We start from the raw sequence: 21288 nt of genomic DNA on the forward strand, positions 1-21288 counted from the left end.
TGGGTTGAGGCGGTCTGAGCGGAGGTGTTGAGCAAATATCTTAGAGCAGAAGATCTTTGGTGTTCAGTGGAACCGGTTGAGTTTTGTTTTTTTGCCTCATGATTCCAGCATCTGCATCCCTTCGTGTCTCCATGTACCTGTCTGCAAGTTTCTGTCACATTCCGGCCCAGTTTTTCCCCGGTCGCTCCCAAAGCCACCGCTCATTGTTCTGACGCGAGTGCGTCAGTCCGCGGGCCCGGCCGTTTCCAGGGCGACCGTTTCCGTGGGGACCCGTTAAGCCGTCGCACTGATTCCTTCCGCGGGCGCCCTCTGACCCCGGCTTTTGTTCCGCCGCTTGTTGGAGCCTGAGCCGAGCATTCGGTGCCCTGGACAGGAGACGTTCAAACTCCACAAGCGTCGTTAACATCCCGTCCCATCCCCCGGCCCCCGGCCCCCGGCCCGGCCCGCACCGACGATGCGGCCCATCGCGCAAACAGCGCCGCGGGCTTCCTCGGCCGCCACGGGCAGCACATTACTCCGGCCGCTGTGTGTCCGTTGAATCGGAAGGTAGGGAAACTAACTGAGATGTGAGTGAAACGCTGCGAAGTACGCGGCCTTTCGGCCAAGGAGTTTCCCGAGTGGACGGGCTGCTGTGTGGATTTCGTGGCGGTTGAACAGTTTGATCCAGTTCTTTAAACTCTCCGTCGGTTGCAGTGCAGGGGCGAGCGCGTCCGGTAACGACGCCGCCCGGATAGTCCCTTCCTCAACAATTTTGCGGCCGAGGCTTATTTCTAAGCGGCAGCAGCAGCAGGTCCCCAGTTTGGCCCGATGGTGGATCTTTTGATTTACGCTTTTTAATTCCTTGAAAAAACGCCCGAGCGAAGCCTGACCGGGTGGACAGCCGTGATGGACGCGCGGCTGGGTCAATGGGACGCGGCGGCGGCTCCACCCGTGGGCTCCAGCAATACAGCAGGTTTTATGCAAGAGAAGGTCACGTTCGGGTCGGGCGGGGGGTGTCTGCCACAGATCTTAGAGCAGAGATCTGCTATAAGATCTTTGGTGTCTGCTGCTTCTCTCCAAGTTTGGTGGACGTGAGGCGGCCTCGGGGCCCCTTCACCGTCCTGTTGGTGTGAAGTTCATCATCTTGACCAGCTATGATCCAAGCAAAGGCCTCCCAGTAGGAATCAGGAAAACGAAACCCATTCCTTCTCTCCAGAGATGCTGCCTGTCCCGCTGAGTTAATCCAGCATTTTATGTCTACCTTCGGTATAAACCAGCCACTGCAGTTCCATCCTACACATCACGAAAGTGGTTTTCGTTTCCCGAAATGTACAAGTTGGAATCTAAATAGTAGGCTATATTATATTAGTACAGTATACTGTTACACTATAACCCTCTAAGATACATTGGGGTTGATATCTTGTAAACCAAAGCTTCAGCCACAGAAAGCTAATCAAGTGAGAAGAGAATTAAAAAAAAAAATTGCAGGTGCTGGAAGTGTGAAGTAACAGAAATGCTGGAAGGCTCTCAGGAGAAACGTCTGGAGAGAAAAGTCGAAAACCATTCATTGATATGTCCTCAATTTCAATTTCTTGCATTTTTAACAATAGGGTGATTTCACGAAAGGTCACTGGATCATAGATCCTCACCCACGTGACCGCAAAATCCAACTGGGGTACAAGCGTCACTTCCGGTACATGTTATTGATGCTGAAAACGCGAACTTTCACACCCGTTAAAAACCGCGAAAACGGCCCGTTTTTGAGCTGTAAATAACTGTGCCAGTCTGGGTGACCGTGAAGCACAGTTATCTTCGCCATGGAGAGATAAAGATCGAAAATATCGGGAATTATCGCGTTTGCTCGCTGCATTTCATCAAAAGTAAGGCATTATTGACGTTTTATCTTTATTCATTTGTTATATGAAAAGTTTTAAAAGTGAAAAATCCGTCAGTAAAATTGCAAAATCTTCCATGGTTCTCAGGTGGGTTTTAACATGCAAAATGAAAACGCTTCTGAAGCTACATTTACCATTTAAATAATCGTAAACTATCAATGCGTTTTGAAATAAATTTTCCCATTCCTTAGCTTGCATCTGAGTAAAATTTATTTCAAAATGCATTGATAGTTTACGATTATTTAAATGGTAAATGTAGCTTCAGAAGCGTTTTCATTTTGCATGTAAAAACCCACCTGAGAACCATGGGCGATTTTGCAATTTTACTGACGGATTTTTCACTTTTAAAACTTTTCATATAACAAATGAATAAAGATAAAACGTCAATAATGCCTTTTGATGAAATGCAGCGAGCAAACGCAATAATTCCCGATATTTTCGATCTTTATATCTCCATGGCGAATGTCCGCTAACCACTTCCGCTGTTTTTGCCCCTTCAGCTCCCTCTTGTATTTACCTTCGTTTTTATCTATCTTCTGGACTGTAAAGTAAGATAACTGTGTCTCACGGTCACCCCGACTGGCACAGTTATTTACAGCTCAAAAACGGGCCGTTTTCGCGGTTTTTAACGGGTGTGAAAGTACACGTTTTCAGCATCAATAACATGTACCGGAAGTGACGCTTGTACCTCAGTTGGATTTTGCGGTCACGTGGGTGAGGATCTATGATCCAGTGACCTTTTGTGAAATCACCCTATACTTCAGAATTACTTGGGAAACTTTTATGGCCTGCTCCACTGAATAGTTTAAGTTTGTATGTTATTGCTGGCCTTGGAAACATGTCGTGTCTCTTAATAGCAAGGAATCCTAACCTAGAGCTTTAATCATAAATTTGCACAGTTTTTCCTAGGATTAGTACATAACCTCCCAGAGAACAAAAGAGACAGAGGAACACAAACAGGCCCAAGGTTGATGACACTGATAATTTCTACCCATATGTATGGGTAGGTAGGGAAGGTAGCTAAAATGTCGCTAAAAGCATTTGTCATAAATTTGCAAGCCATTGAAATAGTCAATGTTCATTTTCCTGCATTTGATACTTTTCATGTTCCTTTCTGTTTCTAAAAATAACTACCAGTGACCTGGTAATGTTCTAACACTGAATTTACAATGTATTCGGTAAATCAGAGTTTGTCTTCAGTGATGCTGAAAATAATTTTAAGCACTTAAATAAAGTATGTTTACACTGAGTGCAAAAGCAACCTTCAAGCAAATGAAAAGCAAAAAGAAAACTTCTGATGTTGTAAAATTGAAATAAAAATGCTAAATATTGGAAATGTTCAGCTTGTCATTCAAAGGCCATTTAGAACTGAGATGAGGAAAAACTTTTTCACACTGAGTTGTGAATTTGTGGAATTCTCTGCCTCAGAAGGCAGTGGAGGCCAATATTGGATCCATTCAAAAGAGAGTTAGATAGAGCTCTTAGAGCTAGCGGAGGCCAGGAACGTGTTAGTGATTGTGGATGATCAGCCATGATCACATTGAATAGTGGTGTTGATTCGAGGGGCCGAATGGCCTACTCCTGCACCTATTGTCTATGTAATACTGCTATTTGTCTTCAAACATACAGGTCTAGAAGTACAACCTTAGAAAACAGTATATGTGCATTCAGTTGTGTCATTCTTCACCTATCCCCAACAAACAAAGCCCCTCCATTCTCCGTTCATATTATACTCCTGCTTCAGTTTCCTTTAAATGCAGTTTCACTTGAAGTCCCTTTTCTAACCCACTTGCACTGTTACGATTGTTCATGGCTGGGGAATCTTGTATTCTGTAAAATTCTCCCATAGAAATACTGAGGTCTAGCGCTTTTGAAACTTGAGAAGGAATTACTAACACTTGACTCATTTAATTTGTCCATTAAAATGACTGAGATTTTGTTGAAATATAAATATATAAATATTGATCAGCATTTAGCTTAATCATGTGCAGACAACTGTATTTTTGTTGCCAGCAGGTTATTGGAAATAGATTACACACTTCAAATTGATTAGATACACTAAATATTAGACCAAGAGAGGATAAGTATAAGGATAAGGAAAGTTAGGAATCATCACCAAGCAGGAAAAGGTAGAATATATGATTGACAAGGGTATTTTTATTTTAAAGAAGATTTTGTCGAAGGAAGTGAACTGAGAATAAATATTTATTTTTATTTGGGATCATTGGCAAGGTCAATGAGAACTGATGAGAACTGAGTGGCTTACTACATACTTTTTGAGCATTATTTTAAAAGTCATTCACACGTATGGCGGGCCAAACTTAGTGTAGACGGCATATTTATTAACTCCTGAAGGTTATTAGTGACAGTCTGCATCCTAGGTTCACAAATGAGATGGCTGAAGACGTGATGGGTACATTTGTTGTGTGATCTCTGGAACAGTCACAGTAGACTGAGTGTGGAAAAGTCACAGTAGACAGGGTGGAAATGTCCAACACTAAAGGGCATTACTATAAGAAGAGATGGGGGAAGTTTAATGGCAATGTGCAGGGGAAGTTAGTTTACAAAGAGAATGATGGAGGCCTGGAACGCCTGGAACGCATTGCCAGGGGTGGAGGGTTGATGAGAATTTGAGGAAAATTAAACAATTTTCTCTTTAGAATATAAAAATGAGGTGAACTAATGGAGATTCTGAAAGGGATTGACATAGTAGAGAGTAAGAAGTAAGACAAATTTCCAGAAGGGGATTTACTCAAGAGATTGCAAATCTTGGAATTCTGTACTTTAAATGACAATGCTGTTGTGTATATTCAGTAATGACAAAAGAAGGATTTTCGATACTTTTGGAATTTTCTCCCCTCTATTTAAGTCTTGAAGAAGGCTCCCAACCTGAAACATTGTCTGTCCATTTCCCTCCACAGATGCTGCCTATCTACTGAGTTCCACCAGCCGTTTGCTTTTCACTTAACATTTCAATACAGAACATAAGAACAGGCCTTTCAGCCCATAATGTCTGCTGAACGTGAAGCCAAGACCATCACTTATCTACCTTCACATAACCCATACCCCTCCATTCGCTGCATATCTATATGTCTATCCAAAAAAAACTTTTAAATGCAACTGTGTATCTGCTTCAACCACCAACCCTTGCAGCTTGTTCCAGGCACTCACCACCATCTGCAAAAAAAAAACTTGCCCTGCACATCTCTCTGTAGCAGATATTTATTTTGGTTCAAAGTAGCTAGTAACTAAAAGCACTGTCAGGTCCACTACATTTTATTTAGTTGTACCATGTTATAAAAAAATATTTTCTTCAAAACTACTGGGAATGTTGTCCTTTGTATAAGAATGGGATGTGGAGATAATCCATGTTAGGACTCAGCTGTCTAAGTCTTTGGAATTCTGTATCTTGAGGGTCATGGATGCTCAATTAGTTTAGTTCAGTTTAAAGATACAGCGTGGAAATGGACCAATCAGCCCACCGAATCCACCCAGAGCAGCGATCCCCGCACTAACATTATTCTACGCAAACTAGTGACAATTTACAATTTTACCAAGCAAATTAGCCTGCAAACCTATACGCCTTTGGAGGAAACCGGAGCACCCGCAGAAACCCACGCAGGTCCCGGGGAGAATGTACAAACTCTGTACAGACAGCACCCGTAGTCAGTATCAAACCGAGATCTCTGGTGCTGTAAGGCACCAACTCTACGTGCTAACTGGAATATATTTGTTAAAATCTATTATTTTGGAACACACAGGGAAGCCGAGAATATTTAAAATGGGTGATGAGGTAAACGTAATGCAATAGACCATCCTTGATCTTGTTAAATGGTGAAGCAGTGATGAGAGAGTAATGTGGCTCCCCTCCCAATTATTCTGCATTTGCTAAAGTATGTTACACAGCATTGCGGTTTTACTGCTTTCAAAATGATCATCTTTCGCAATAAAAAAACTTGTTAAACTGCCCTGATTGGGATTTAATTTAGACTATCAACCAAGAAGATTTTGATAACTTTTTATTCCTGCAAAACCCAAATTTTCTTTAACTCGTTGTCGTGACTTGTGAAATGCACAATTCCTTTTAACATTTGTCTTTCAGGCAATAAGACAGTTCTTGAAAAGCTGAGAACATGGATGAAAAAAGAGCAGTTTCAGTGGACTTCGTCAAGGATTTCCAGGAATATCTCACTCAACAAACCCATCATGTGAACATGATATCTGGCTCCGTGGCTGCAGAGAAGGAATCAGATTCCTTTCAGGCTGGTAGGGGCTTTTGGAACTCTTAGATACATGTAGTATGAATGTCACAGAAGGCTTTACAGCCTCATATTACTTATCAATGTCAAAAGCTGTCCAATTCCATTGCCCTGTTCTTCAAGAACACACCAGAGTACTTTGTTAATACAACAAAAGTTTCAGCCTGTAAATGTTTCAGGTAGTACATTCCAGATCTTTGCCAGGCTCTGGGTAGGAAAATAATGCCCTCATTACTCCTCTAGTCTTTCCGTCAATTACTAGTCAAAGTTCCCCAATTATTGCCCCTCTGCTAAGCGAAGAAAGTCATTTATATTTATGCTACCTAGCTCCTTCATAATCTTCACTAATCATTTAAATCTCTGCTTTGCCACTTCTGTTTGAAAGTAAGTAACCCCAGCTTATCCAATCTTTCTTCTTTGCTACCATTTTCCAGTCCTGGCAACATACTTAAATCTCCTCAACATCCTCTCCAGTGTAGTCAGATTATTCTACGAATATCATAACCAAAAATTTACATGGTAATCAAGTTGTTGTCATTGTATATAGTTGGTTTCAGGAGACTGTTGATGCTGGATTCTAGAACAACAAACAATCTACACGAGAGTCTCATTCGGTGGAGCTGTGTCTGTGAAGGGAAATGGCAGTTGATGTTTTTGGTTCAAACCCTTCATTTGGACTGAAAGAGTGGAGATGGCCGGTATAAAGGGGGCCTTTAGGAGTGAGGCAAGAGCTGGCCAGTGATAAGTGTGGGGGAGTTGATTGGCAAATTATCAGATGGGGGAGGGGAAGGGCGTAAAATAGCAACTGCAGTTGGGAAGTGGTAGGTGGAGACAGCAAAAGTGCAGATAAAAGAATCTGATTGGAGAGAAAGGTGAAGTATGAAACCAATTAAGGGAGAATGGTGGGCGGGTGGTCTCAATGTTGGAAGGGATGTGTGTGATGGGCAGATCAAGTGGTGACAGGGTGGGGGGAAAAAATGCGTGATTGGGGTCTGGGGTGAAAGTGAAAAAGAAGGACCTGGGTAGATCAGATAGAAGGAGAAAGGGACGGGGAGGGAATGGTTTACCTAAAATTGGACAATTCAGTGTTCATACCGTTGGGTTGAAGACCAGCCAGGCAGAATATGAGATGCTATGCATAGGAAAGAACTGCAGATGCTGGTTTAAATCGAAGGTAGACACAAAATGCTGGAGTAACTCAGCAGGACAAGCAGCATCTCTGGGGAGAAGGAATGAGTGACGTTTCGGGTCGAGAACCTTCTTCAGACTGACTGTGTGGGTGACGTTTCAGACTGAAGAAGGGTCTCGACCCAAAATGTCACCTATTCCTTCTCTCCAGAGATGCTGCTTGTCCCACTGTTACTCCAGCATTTTGTGTCTACTCATGAGATGGCCTGGCAATGGACTTGGCCAAAGACAATTTGATCAATGTGGGAATAGGAAGAGGAATTAAAATTACTTTCAACCAGGAGTCCAGATGATCATGGTGGATAAAGCAAAGATGCTTGGCTTTGACAAGGCAACTGTTTTGCCAAGCATCTGTGTCTGCACTTCCTTATCCAGATTTCAGTGTTTTGACTATAGATGCGGCAACATTGTACATTGTCAATTAACTACATTTGTAATTGGACTATCCAACTGCATTTTACCATTGAGGATGTTATCGTATACATAAATGATAACTGACCACAAAATATAATTTTGAAATACTTGATTGTCAGCTATCTTTTGCTACTAAAATTTAAACTTTCAAATTACCAATGCAATTAGCCTGAGATACTTTAGTAATTAAACAAAAACTATTTAATTGGCCATGAAATACTTTTGCAGATCCTGAGATATGAACCATTAGGTACTTCATAAAGTTTTAAATTCAATGATTATGTAAGAAGATAGACACAAAAAGCTGGAGTAACTCAGCAGGACAGGCAGCATCTCTGGAGAGAAGGAATGAGTGATGTTTCGGGTCGAGGCCTTTCAATTATTATAAAGATCCTTTAAAGCTTAAAGCGTTGATAAACTTGAGATTTTTCCACCTCCTACGTAATGCAATCCAGCCTAATATCATTCTCACTTTTCAATATTTTTGACATCAAAGTTCACCAGTTTGCCCCAAATCCAACCAGCATCGTTTTTCCTCCACTGTAGATAAACCACCTATTTATCTCAAAGACGATAGACCGCAAATAATGGAAAATCTTTGGGGAAAAAATTGAGGGATAATATTCATCTTCATTTAGAATGGTATGGATTAATCAGGAACAGTCAGCATTGATTTGTTAAGAGGAAGATATATATGTCTGGTTAACCTAGTAGCATTTTCTCTCTCGTTAATGAGAAGGATCAATATATTTCATTTGGATTTTGGTTAACCTAGTAACATTTTCTCTCTCGTTAATGAGAAGGATCAATTTGGATTTTAGCAAGGTTTTTGTAAAATCTTCACTGGAAAACTGGAGAGTAATGTTGAAGCACGTTGGTTCCAAATAAAACAGGGAAGGTGGACCCTTAATTGTCTGAAGAGCCAGATAATAGAGGGTAATAAACAACAAGTGCTTCTGTAATTGGGAGTTTATTTCCAGTTGGGTCCTGCAAGGCTCATTACTTGCCTTTTGTTGTATTCATCATGCATTAGACTTAAGTGTATGGGGTGTCATTAAAACATTTGCAGGTAATACAGAAACAGGCCAACTGGTAATTCACGAGGGAAGATAGTTACAGAGAAAGCTGCAGTAGAACTAATTGGTTAGGTGGAATTCAGTCAGGAAATTTAGGTCATGAATATGCAGTAAATTGATGATTACAGTTTTTTCTGGAGCGTTGGAGGATAATGGCAGTTCTGATAGACGTATATAAATTATGAGACATACATAGGTTACACAGTCAGAAGCTTTATCCTGGGTGAAAAAGTTAAATCGAACTTTAAGATCAGAGGAGGAAAGTTTGTAGGAGATATTGTTGGTAGGTTTTGTTGCAGAGATTGGTGGAAGCAGAGATAGGTAAGTGGTGCTAAGGGGGTTTTGGGTAGGCACATGGATGTAGAGGTATTTGGACATGCAGACAAGGGAGATTAGTTTAAATTGGCATCATACTCAGCACAGACATTGTGGGCTTAAGTGCAAGTTCCAGTCCTGAACTGTCTTTGTTAATGAAGTAAAACACAATGATGTCCATAGATTTCACAAGGTGATCAGTAAGGCATAAGTCATACTTGCCTTTATTGACTGAAGAGATTGTAGTTAATGCTATAACGTTTGTAAAATGCTGGTTATGTCAAATCTAAAATACTTTATAACACTTCTTGTCATTATGTTATGACCAATTGTGATTGTATTAGGGGAAACAGAGGAGCATATTACAGTGGCTTGCAAAAGTATTCATACCCCTTGAACTTTTCCACATTTTGTCACGTTACAACCACAAACGTAAATGTATTTTATTGGGATTTTATGTGATAGACCAACACAAAGTGGCGCATAATTGTGAAGTGGGAGGAAAATGATTCATGGTTTTCAAATTTTGTTACAAATAAAAAACTGAAAAGTGTGGCGTGCAAAAGTATTCAGCCCCCTTTACTCTGACACCCCTAAATAAAATCCAGTGCAACCAATTGCCTTCAGAAGTCACCTAATTAGTAAATAGGGTCCACTTGTGTGTAATCTAATCTCAGTATAAATACAGCTGTTCTGTGAAGGCTTCAGAGGTTTGTTAGAGAACATTAGTGAACAAACAGCATCATGAAGCCCAAGGAACACACCAGACAGGTCAGGGATAAAGTTGTGGAGAAGTTTAAAGCAGGGTTAGGTTATAAAAAAATATCCCAAGCTTTGAACATCTCACGAAGCACTGTTCAATCCATCATCCGAAAATGGAAAGAGTATGGCACAACTGCAAACCTACCAAGGCATGGCCGTCCACCTAAACTGACAGGCCGGGCAAGGAGAGCATTGATCAGAGAAGCAGCCAAGAGGCCCATGGTAACTCTGGAGGAGCTGCAGAGATCCACAGCTCAGGTGGGAGAATCTGTCCACAGGACAACTATTAGTCGTGCACTCCACAAATCGGGCCTTTTGTGGAAGAGTGGCAAGAAGAAAGCCATTATTGAAAAAAAGCCATAAGAAGTCCCGTTTGCAGTTTGCTACAAGCCATGTGGGGGACACAGCAAACATGTGGAGGAAGGTGCTCTGGTCAGATGAGACCAAAATTGAAGTTTTTGGCCTAAATGCAAAACGCTATGTGTGGCGGAAAACTAACACTGCACATCACCCTGAGCACACCATCCCCACTGTGAAACATGGTGGCGGCAGCATCATGCTGTGGGGATGCTTTTCTTCAGCAGGGACAGGGAAGCTGGTCAGAGTTGATGGGAAGATGGATGGAGCCAAATACAGGGCAATCTTGGAAGAAAACCTGTTAGAGTCTGCAAAAGACTTGAGACTGGGGCGGAGGTTCACCTTCCAACAGGACAACAACCCTAAACATACAGCCAGAGCTACAATGGAATGGTTTAGATCAAAGCATATTCATATGTTAGAATGGCCCAGTCTAAGTCCAGACCTAAATCCAATTGAGAATCTCTGGCAAGACTTGAAAATTGCTGTTCACAGACGCTCTCCATCCAATCTGACTGATCTTGAGCTATTTTGCAAAGAAGAATGGGCAAAAATGTCAGTCACTAGATGTGCAAAGCTGGTAGAGACATACCCCAAAAGACTTGCAGCTGTAATTGCAGCGAATGGTGGTTCTACAAAGTATTGACTCAGGGGGGCTGAATACTTTTGCACGCCACACTTTTCAGTTTTTTATTTGTAACAAAATTTGAAAACCATGTATCATTTTCCTTCCACTTCACAATTATGCGCCACTTTGTGTTGGTCTATCACATAAAATCCCAATAAAATACATTTATGTTTGTGGTTGTAACGTGACAAAATGTGGAAAAGTTCAAGGGGTATGAATACTTTTGCAAGCCACTGTATGTAGTCTTTATGAGCATATTATGTAGTCTTTTGAATTGTAGTTCTCAAGAAAGATTGCCTAGATTGGATCTGTTTTTTCTGTAAGGAAGGAAGCTGGCGGGGGGGGGGGGGGGGTTTAATTAATGTATAATTTCCGAGGTGGGGGGGATTCCTAGACGTATTTGATAGGAAATATCTTCTATGTCTAAGATACATCATTAGTGGGGTGCAGATTCAACATGTGATAATTAGAATTTCTTGCACCCTGAGGGTAATATGGGACTGAAACTAATTTCATAAAAGTGTTATCAGTGACAGAAACCCACAGTGCATTTGGAATATAACCTGGATACAGATTGAAATGATGGAATTTATAAGGAAACTGATCTGGAACTGGACCTGAATGCTTAGTTTTACTAGTGCAGGAATATATATGTAAAAGAGTATTTTGAGGTGAATGACTATTTTCATAACTTGCCAAAGCCTTTATAATATCAACAATGCATAAACCTGGAGTGTAATGGTGTAATCTGCATTTCCTTGGATCAGTACGGCTCAACAATATGTCAACATTACAAAGGATAAGGCAGTTCATTTGATTGGTGTAGGAATGAACTGCAGATGCTGGTTTAAACTGAAGATAGACACAAAAAGCTGGAGTAACTCAGCATCTCTGGAGAAAAGGAAAAGGTGATGTTTTGGGTCGAGACCTTCTGCAGAATAAATAATTCCTTTTCTCCAGCAATGTTGTCTGACGCGCTGAGTTACTCCAGCTTTTTGTGTCTATCTTCATTTGATTGGTACTCTTTTCACCATCTTAAACATACTCTGCCATCGGTACATTACTTCTGCAGTGCTTACCATCAGCATAGTGTACTGCAGCAATTCAACAAAGCTTCTTCAAACACTCTTCTCAAATCCCCAATCTTTATCCTCCAAAGACACATGAAAATGCCATTAGCTTCAATCTAAAGCACACTTCATTTATAACTATCACTATTCCTTCATATTCATGCATTCAAAACTTTGGGATTCCCTACACTTGCGAGTACCTTAGCAAAAACAGCAGGGTTTCATAAAGACAGCTCACCAACATCTTCCAAAGGACAATTATGGGTAGGCAGTGCATGTTGACTTTGCCAATGATGTGCACATCCCTGAATGGGGTGGAAACATGCTGATGATCTTGCATTTATTCAGGGTCTTAAAAATTATAGCTAAATATATAAAGTAAGTCTGAATAAGAAATGTAATCCACAAACCACAGGAAAAAATATTAAAATACCATATAATAAAATCTTAATTATTCAATGCTTGAATCATCTGTATCATCACTTGTTTGCCACAAATGTGATCTTTAAAACCTAGCAGATTCCTTGTCTCTCCACGAATAAGAATGCATAAGAAATTTACTAGTATTAATGATACAAAGATAAAACTTGTATTTTGAGAAATTTCCATTTTCGCAGCAATTTGTGTTCTTATTTGTTCATGTACATAGATAAATACACTGTAGAAATTCACGTCCAAGTTGAGTGATATTTGTTTGTAAATGTTTGTGGTCAAACACCAACTGTTTTATGCCAAATTACAAAGAGTTGTATTTTTTTAATCGTCCTCTTTTCTGGATATATTATTGTCAGTGGGGTCTGAAAGTGATCAGAATGGAATACGTCATGCTTCAGTTGAAGTTTCACTGGATGATGGCTCAGGACTCGTCAATGATGGGGTGCAAAGGACATATGATGGAAAATTTAGGTGCCATTACTGCAACTATGCTAGCAAAGGGACTGCACGACTGACTGAACACATCAGAATGCACACAGGTAATGGCTGTATGCCTTTGGTATATAAACAATCTGAAATAGAAGATAGGATTAGATTTATTTCTATTTGATCTACCTTGAGGAGCAGTACTGTACAATAAAGTGAAAATTAAGCAAATAACACGCCTTCCAGGTTAAAATACAGAGTTTTAATTCCCAGTGCCTCCCTTGTATAATTCTGGATTATTAATCTAAAATAATCTGGCGAACCTTTTAGTAAGGAGTGATTGTTACAAATTGTTGGTTTCACAATCCAAGGAGAGCTCGGGTTCCGATGTATCCAAAGTATTGCATTCTTCCATAAAGAGAAGTTTATTGCAGTTAAATCCTAAATAAGATTAAAATGGGGAATTTAAATAGATCTCTGGACTTTCATTCACCATCCAGTTTCACTTAAAGCATGTGGTATTTATTACGAGAGTGACATATTAAACTATTTATTTAACATAAATAATTTTAAATGGAGTCTCACCATCTGACCACCCCTTCCAAATTTATAAAGAACTATGACTAACTTGTTTAAATACTCTATATTGACATTGGAATTCTTTGGTTAAAATTGTTCAAACCTCATGACAGTAACCATTTTATGACCACTTGTTGATTAGCAAAATTAAGGAGATAGACTTCAACAGATACATTATTTACAACCACAATGAGTGATCTTCTGTAATTTTAAGTATTGATGTTTGTTTATTCACTTTCACACTGTTGGCTAAGTGACTTATGTCACTGTAAGTTCATTGGCCTCCTTCAATCAAAATTTTCACACTAAAAGCAAAAACATATTACATCTGATCACAATATTTTGTAACAGTTTGATCTTTTTTAAAAGGGGTACCGATGGTGAGTCTCCCTGTTTAAAGTGAAAAGGGCCAGGAGTAACGAAAAAACAGGTAAGGATTGAAGTGTAAAGTATTATTGGTGTCATCTGATTGAGATAACTATAGCACAGTACAGTACTGCTCCTCTGTGTAGGGTAATAGATGCTGTAAAAACAGCACATAAAGCTACAGCTCTCATTTGTAATTAGATGTGAAGACTTGGTTTTTATGAGCATCTTAACACCAAATTGTATGTGATGCATCAACTCAGAAAATGTCTCTCCTTCTCAAAATTACTATTGCCATTTGATTTTTGACATTTCTTCCTTAACACTTTCATGTTCAATAAACTCGTCTGAAATAGATGTAGGTCAAAAAACTGCAGATGCTGGAAATCTGAAACTAAAGCAGAAAATACTGGAGATGCTCAGTGTGTCAGGCAGCATCTGTGGAAGTGAAACCGAGTTAATGTTTCAAGTTCAAATTCCTTCATCAGTACTCAACTCTGTTTCTCTTTCTACAGTTGCTGCCTGACCTGCTGACTATCTCCAGAAATTACTAGAAATAATATTGATTCTTCATTATAGCGTATTTTTATCAGTTAACTGAAATTCCAACCCTTAATTGGCAGGGTTGAGAGACATAAACCCAATGGAAATGCATTCATCAGGCACATGGAATGAGTTTCATCGCTCATTCATTTATACACAAAAAATCTAAATTGTTTCACACTGAGGGAAGAAAGGTGCAATTATGCTGTCATGTAAAATTACAATCATGCTGCTTATTAGTTGACAACTGAACAGCTGTTTAGACAGCATTGTAAGAGTTGCAGGATTCCTTCAAAGCTTCCAGATGGAGGACAAGATGCATTCTGGAGGGAAAAAATGCAAAGAGAGATAAAATGGCAAGGTTGCTGATCTATTCTTTCTGATACAGGTGAGAAGCCCCACAGATGTCACCTTTGCCCGTTTGCTTCAGCGTATGAGCGTCACCTCGAAGCACACATGCGCTCACACACAGGTGAAAAACCATATAAGTGTGACCTATGCTCTTTCTGCTGCAGTGATCGAAGTAATTTGTCCCATCACCGTAGACGTAGGCACAAACTTCTTCCCATGAGAAATGTGAGGACTTGTCTGACCAATAACGAAATGTTTGGAGATTTACAGAGAAAAATTGGCAACTCCCCGAATTATGGAACAAGACTTCTGATTAATCTAAGTCCTCCTTCCATGGTGGTACAGAAGCCAGATTACCTCAGTGACTTTTCTCATATATCAGTTAACTCCTGTGAGAGTTTTCAAAAACTACACTCTGGTGGGATCTCGAGGGGCTCTCAAGATATTATGATGGATAATCCATTAAATCAGCTTTCTACCTTAGCAGGCCAATTATCCAGCCTTCCACCTGAAAATCAAGCTCCAACATCTCCTGAGGATGTAACCTGCAGAGATGAAAAACCATATGTGATCTCACAGTCTACAGCGCAAGTCGTTTCCACGGTAGTTTCCAGTGTGGTCCAAAGCTCATCCCCTATCAGTCCAGATGCATGTCCCGCTCACAACCAGCAGACCTTCAGTCCTGTGGCAGGCCCCAGTAGTGATCACAGTGTTCACACAAGTACTCCCAGCATGACGAACAGCCAGCCTAGCACCCCTGCTCCTCCAATTCAAGTTCAGGATCCTCAGCTTCTTCATCATTGTCAACACTGTGACATGTATTTTGCAGACAATATCCTTTATACTATTCACATGGGGTGCCATGGCTATAAGAATCCATTTCAGTGTAATATATGTGGATGCAAATGTAAAAACAAATATGATTTTGCTTGTCATTTTGCTCGGGGTCAACACAAACAAAATTAATACTTTAAATGCTGGTATTCAATTTAAGAACATATTAACGAATGTTGGTTCATATTGAAAATATTAAATGTATAACGAGGGTTTCATTTGTCTCATTTTTTCCCCTTTGTCCACCCTTTTATATATTTTCTTCAGAGTCTTTAGTATTGGGCATAAACGTTCAGACTACTTCAAAGTCTATTGGTAAAGCAACATTTGATATTACTTCACAGTACTAAGAAATTGTAAATTTTAGCAATAGAATCATTATCGCCTCTAAACCTTATCACAGTGATCTTACTGTGGATAATACGTTGCCTATATTGTGCAAGTGCATAATGTACTTGCAACTGGTTATGTGTTGTATCCAACTGAGAGGGGAGAGAAAATTTGAGTGTGCAAGTAACTGATTCCCCTCTAGTTTCTCAGTCCCATTGTAGGTTAAAATGACTGTTAACTATGTAGTTTTAATGATCTTTCATATCTTAATTTTCTATTTGCATTAAAAATGCTGAGATTAAAATAAGATGCTTTTAAAGTTTTTGGTTTGAAGTGGATAGCAACAGCCATAGCTGAAATAAATGAATTCTTTCAAATACACCATAAAATAGCTTCCTAAAAATCTAGCTTGTATTGAAATATTATTATTCAATAATTGTAGCATCTTATTCCAAAATGTACTTCTTAATTCTGGCATGTGTGCATGCCAATTAAGGTCTGTATAATCATTTCTACACCAATCTATAAAATCAAGCTTCTAATAATTCTGCACAGGTACAAATAAGTTAAAATGTTTTTATTCCAAAATTGCTACGTCTACCAATATTACGTTTTGCCCAATTGTTTGCATTTTGAAGCGTGTCAGTGGATGACTGGCTTGCAGCAAAACTGTTCAAGCTGTTGCTTGTCTTAGGACTATCTTTATATTCATTTAATGCTGACACATGTTTCAATGCAATGCATTGATCAATAACCATGATTAAATCAATACAAACCCAATATATGCAATACTTATGGAATGGGTATGTTGATAGTTACGAATAATAAGTTCATTGGAGTTTCATGAGGTAGAACTTTTCAATTAGTTTTTATAGTTTTCATTGTTTCTATTTTTATAATAAATCTGCTGGTCATACAGATAAATTCCCTATCCCGGCCAACACTTAAGTTTCCAAACATTACACACACAATGGTTAGGCTACTTAGCTCCAACACTTTCTTTCGGGGGGGGGGGGGCATTTCTTGGACACCTGCATTGGCTCCTTCCTAAAACATTGCATCCTTTGCAGTCATGGTGATATTTATTTCTCTCTCTCAGCATTCTTAATGTATTTTTTACTCTGTACTGGTCCTATTATTAACTATTGCTATTTTCCCATCCCTTCCATATATTCTTTACAACTTTGGGAACAGCAATTTCCTATATGTTCTTCCACACCATCTCTCATTAATGCAACAGAAAGTTGCAGATACTCTGAGAAACCAGCATAAATTGTTCTTGCACAACTTTACAGTTCTTGTACCAAAATTAGAATGGACGAGGGAGACCCTGTCATTAAGTTGTACTGAATTTTGAAATGTCTTTTAGGGTTTGAGTAGATTTTTTTCTCTGGAATGCACTTAAATAATTTCTCTCCCCATTGCACAATTTGGTTATTAGATTTAGTTAGTGAACTATATTGGATAAACGTGGTTTAAAATATCCAATTTAAAGAAGCAATTAGATTGCTGGTTGCTCTATTTCAAGGATAATAGCTTTCTCAAATGAATATGATGGGAAATATAACATACAGTATACTTTAACATTAGATTTATAATCCTATGAATTGTTATTTGGAACGTTCAAAGCACTTTTTAATATTTGACCACAGCTGACAGTAGATGCAGTCATAGATCACTTACTGTCGGTTGATTCGTGTTCTAGTAACTGAGAGTATTGTCAAATCCACAAAAATAAGACTCTGCTAATCAACAGCTGGGTAAGGTCAGCTCCTGGAGCAAAATAAACATAGAACTTTGTCCTTCCTATTTGCACTTCTGAGGTCTGTGGCTGCTTGTGCTCTGGTTGTACAGGGGATCTATTTTCACGTCTAGCAAAAATGCTTCTGCAGTTAATTAGCAACTTCTACAAAAACAATTTGTTTAAAAGCACTAGTGTCAATTGTAACACCCTAGGAACTGTGTTTTATCATAATTCAACTAGTGAACATCACTTAAAAAGGGAAATGATCTCCTTTGCAAGCCACACATTATTTATATGGTAATTGTACTGTTAATATTAAGTTATAGGCTGACCTTTTAACTTTCTCCATCGAGGAGACATGCTACCAAAGCAATCTAAATAGTTACACACCTTTTGTGCCTTCAGGCTGAAAGTGATCTCACATAATAAGTTTCTTATTTTAAAATAGCACGACTAAATACATTTGGTTAGTATTTAGCACAAAATGGTAACCGCCATAAAACATTAGGGTTTTCTTCCGCCTTTGCAATGTATAAACCATGTATAAACTTGATATGGGTATGTCTATTTGCCTGTTGTCTTTTTGTATTTGTTCCACATTGTTATTGACAAATGAATGATTGGTAATAATGGTCATTGGTAAATAATGGGTTTCACCGTCATTAAATTCATTATTTCTGATGTGTATATAGGTTATTAGTATGAAATGTTAACAAGCATTAACTTTAGTCTTACGTTTTAAAGAATTGAGAACCAGAGGTGCCTATTGAATACATTGTAAATAAAAGAATGTTATAGTTGTTTTCTGGCTTCCAATATACACACTGTTAATCAGATGATCTCATTTTTGGAACTATTGTTTAAGAAATATATATTTTACTGTAATATACATAATTGGTTTCAATATAAATACACAATTGCTGAGTTTAGTTGTTTAACATTTGTGATTTTGATGGAATATTGGATTTATTAAAACTGTAATTGGCATCAGAGAGTAATTAAAAATATCAATTAGACCCATTTACAATCATTCACCTGCATCACAACACAGAGAACTAAATCACACATGATGTTTAGAGCAAATCTTGTCTTAGTATTTGTGTTCTAAGTGTGTTTTAGTGCTGGAGCTGAATTCCCGTGGACATGATATATGTCCTGTAGGAATTAAATTCAATAATACTATCGAAGAACAATAGGAAGTTCTCTAGTAGTGTTAACTGTAATACCAATGACATTGAAAAGTACTTATAACTGGTCTTTCATTGGTATTTCTGAGCCATTTCTCATGTGGAATATATCTTGCTGCCAAGTCATGTTACTGGATTGCATGAGGACAGTTTGAAAGGCAGACATTAAATTTGCTGTCTTAATACTAATCCTTTAACTATGTTCCAATAGTTAATTGTGTTTGCTGCTAAGTCTAATATTGGGCTGAGTACATAGTGTTACTATTGTTGGTAGGTTCAAAAATCAGAGCATTAAGAATGAAATTGACAAAAGAAAAATCAAAACTGACATGAAAAAAGTTTATTTGTAGTGTATGGTTAGAATCTGTAATAGACTGGTAGTAATAGTGGATGCAGAAACAATTATGGCATCGGAAAGGGGACTAAATAAATACTTAAAATAAATATAATTTGCAGGATTTTGGGGAGAGGGCAAAGGAATAGGAGTAGATGCATAATTCCTGAATAGAAATGGACTGGTTTTAAGTGGCCAAATAGATTCAAGTGTAAATTTGTTCCACAATGATAGCTTGACAGTTATGGTGACTTGACTATTTTCTCCCCAAAGCTTGAGAGTAGTTAGACTAATTTTAATGCCATTGTTTCATGCTGGTTGAAATCACATAAACAACAGATTGCGTTCTAAAACACTTTTAAATGAAGCTAAGTGTTCTGTGGAATTTCAAAATAACATTGTAATATATTGTAAGATATCATTCAAGAGTCAAAGAATAGGATTTATGAAAGAGATGGGTTATAAAAACTGTTTGACAGGGGAGATAGTGAAGCTAAGAAATGTAATAGTTAAGGTAGTTTGATAGTTGAAGGCAAGGCCACCAATGAAGCTTTGAAGAACATTTAGGATACACATAAGGTTTGAAGGGGAGAAACATAATTCCTTAAGTGCTTTGGGGGACAACGGGAGTTTATAAAGATTGAGAAGAACAAAATGGATATGAATTTTTACTTAATGCCTTACCACTTTTAAGATTCCAAACAGATTAGTGAGTAGAGAAATGCTGGGTGAACAGGATTTTGTGCAAGTCAGGATATGGGGATCGGGTCATTTGGATCAGCTGAATGGAATTTTATTGAAGGTATAAATCAACAAAGGCCCTGGGATCAAAGCTAAAATCCTCCAAGATTTCCTGCCACAATTAACTGATTAGATTAGCAAAATGAAGCAGCTAGCTACATTATAATTAAGACTACTCATTTTCAGTCTTTGGAAAAACAAGGAAGATGCATTAACAAATCTAATTATCAAGTGAAATTTAAGTTAACCCTAATGGAAATTAGGCTAAATTACATATTATAATTGTGTAATACAATCTCCAAAATGTCAGCAAACTTTCTGGTATCTCTTGCAGTGAAATGCATTTTACTTATCGAATGGAATTTGATGAGAAAATGGTAGATCAGTAAGAACACTCCAGTCTATCAGTCTAACATGGTATAGTGGACTGTATTGTTACATTTGGTATAATGACTGTATTTTAGTCCTCAGTTATGAGAAAATCATCAGGAGTTCAATTAGAAGCAGAATCACGTTAGTAATTATCGCCAGATTCTTCAACGTCATTCGCTTGTGTTTCTCGTCAAGTCCAGTATTCCATCATTAATTTATTATTTGTAATTATATAAATGTCTATTAATGTGCTGATAGACATCACTGAGCACTTTAAATAGAACTTGAGGAATTTGAAAAAAGAGTGGTTATAATTTTGGCTTGATTATTCCAAGTCTTTTTGAATGATGATGTTTTGCCACATTGTTTTATATTCCAGATATTATTTGGTTCATTTGTATACCATATAATGGAAGTTTTGTTACATTTGGTAATTAATGTAAAATGTGAGTCGTTTGTTTGAATTGTGTTCGTCTTTTCAGCATTGCTGTTTATATATTGAAACGTGCATTAACAAGTGCATATAAATTTAATTTACAATTTAAGTGTAAAAATGTGAATAAACTGTTGTGATTAAATTGCTATTTAAGAAACTTGCTAACATTGGTACGTGTGCTTGATTGAAAAACTGGTAAGTGTTTAAACTAGCTTAAAGGTTTATATTTTAATTAAAATGTATCAGATGTATAAAAGTCATTCCTTTTTATCATTTCATGTGAAATTATCTAACTCAATGCCCATGCACATTGTTACAACAGAATACACTGTTCGGTGGCATCAGCAGTTCAAATATTATTCCTGTTTTTGAAATCGTGTAAAATAAAAAACTAACCAAATTCAGTTGTCTTTGAGTTTCGTTTTGTATAAGACATTTTGTTGCTTCAATTAGTATTAAGTGTAATTTGAGGTCATGTTCTATGTGCAATAAAGATAAAAGTTTACATTTTTAAAAAGGTGTACATTTATTTAAACTTTAATCAAGGTGGATGTTGTATGTGTTTATGAAAGATCAAATGGAAGTATTTCCTCAGATCATATTTTAATGAAACCACTTAGCAAAACTGTGATTCTGTGAATCTATAGGGAATATATTTCTATGGAAT

The 21288-nt window shown here is 38.1% G+C and overlaps 1 protein-coding gene across 1 annotated transcript; it reads left to right on the forward strand.

The window, feature by feature from the left end:
- Positions 1-314: 314 nt before the first annotated feature.
- Positions 315-21021, forward strand: LOC116981086 (zinc finger protein Pegasus-like). Its single transcript, XM_033033771.1, has 4 exons — positions 315-546; positions 5977-6140; positions 12735-12917; positions 14681-21021. Exons 2-4 carry the CDS (start codon positions 6008-6010, stop codon positions 15607-15609), a joined length of 1245 nt encoding a protein of 414 aa, XP_032889662.1. The 5' UTR covers positions 315-546; positions 5977-6007; the 3' UTR covers positions 15610-21021.
- Positions 21022-21288: the final 267 nt, after the last annotated feature.

This window comes from Amblyraja radiata, chromosome 15 (assembly GCF_010909765.2).
Source record: "Amblyraja radiata isolate CabotCenter1 chromosome 15, sAmbRad1.1.pri, whole genome shotgun sequence".
NCBI classification, from domain to species: Eukaryota; Metazoa; Chordata; class Chondrichthyes; order Rajiformes; family Rajidae; genus Amblyraja; species Amblyraja radiata.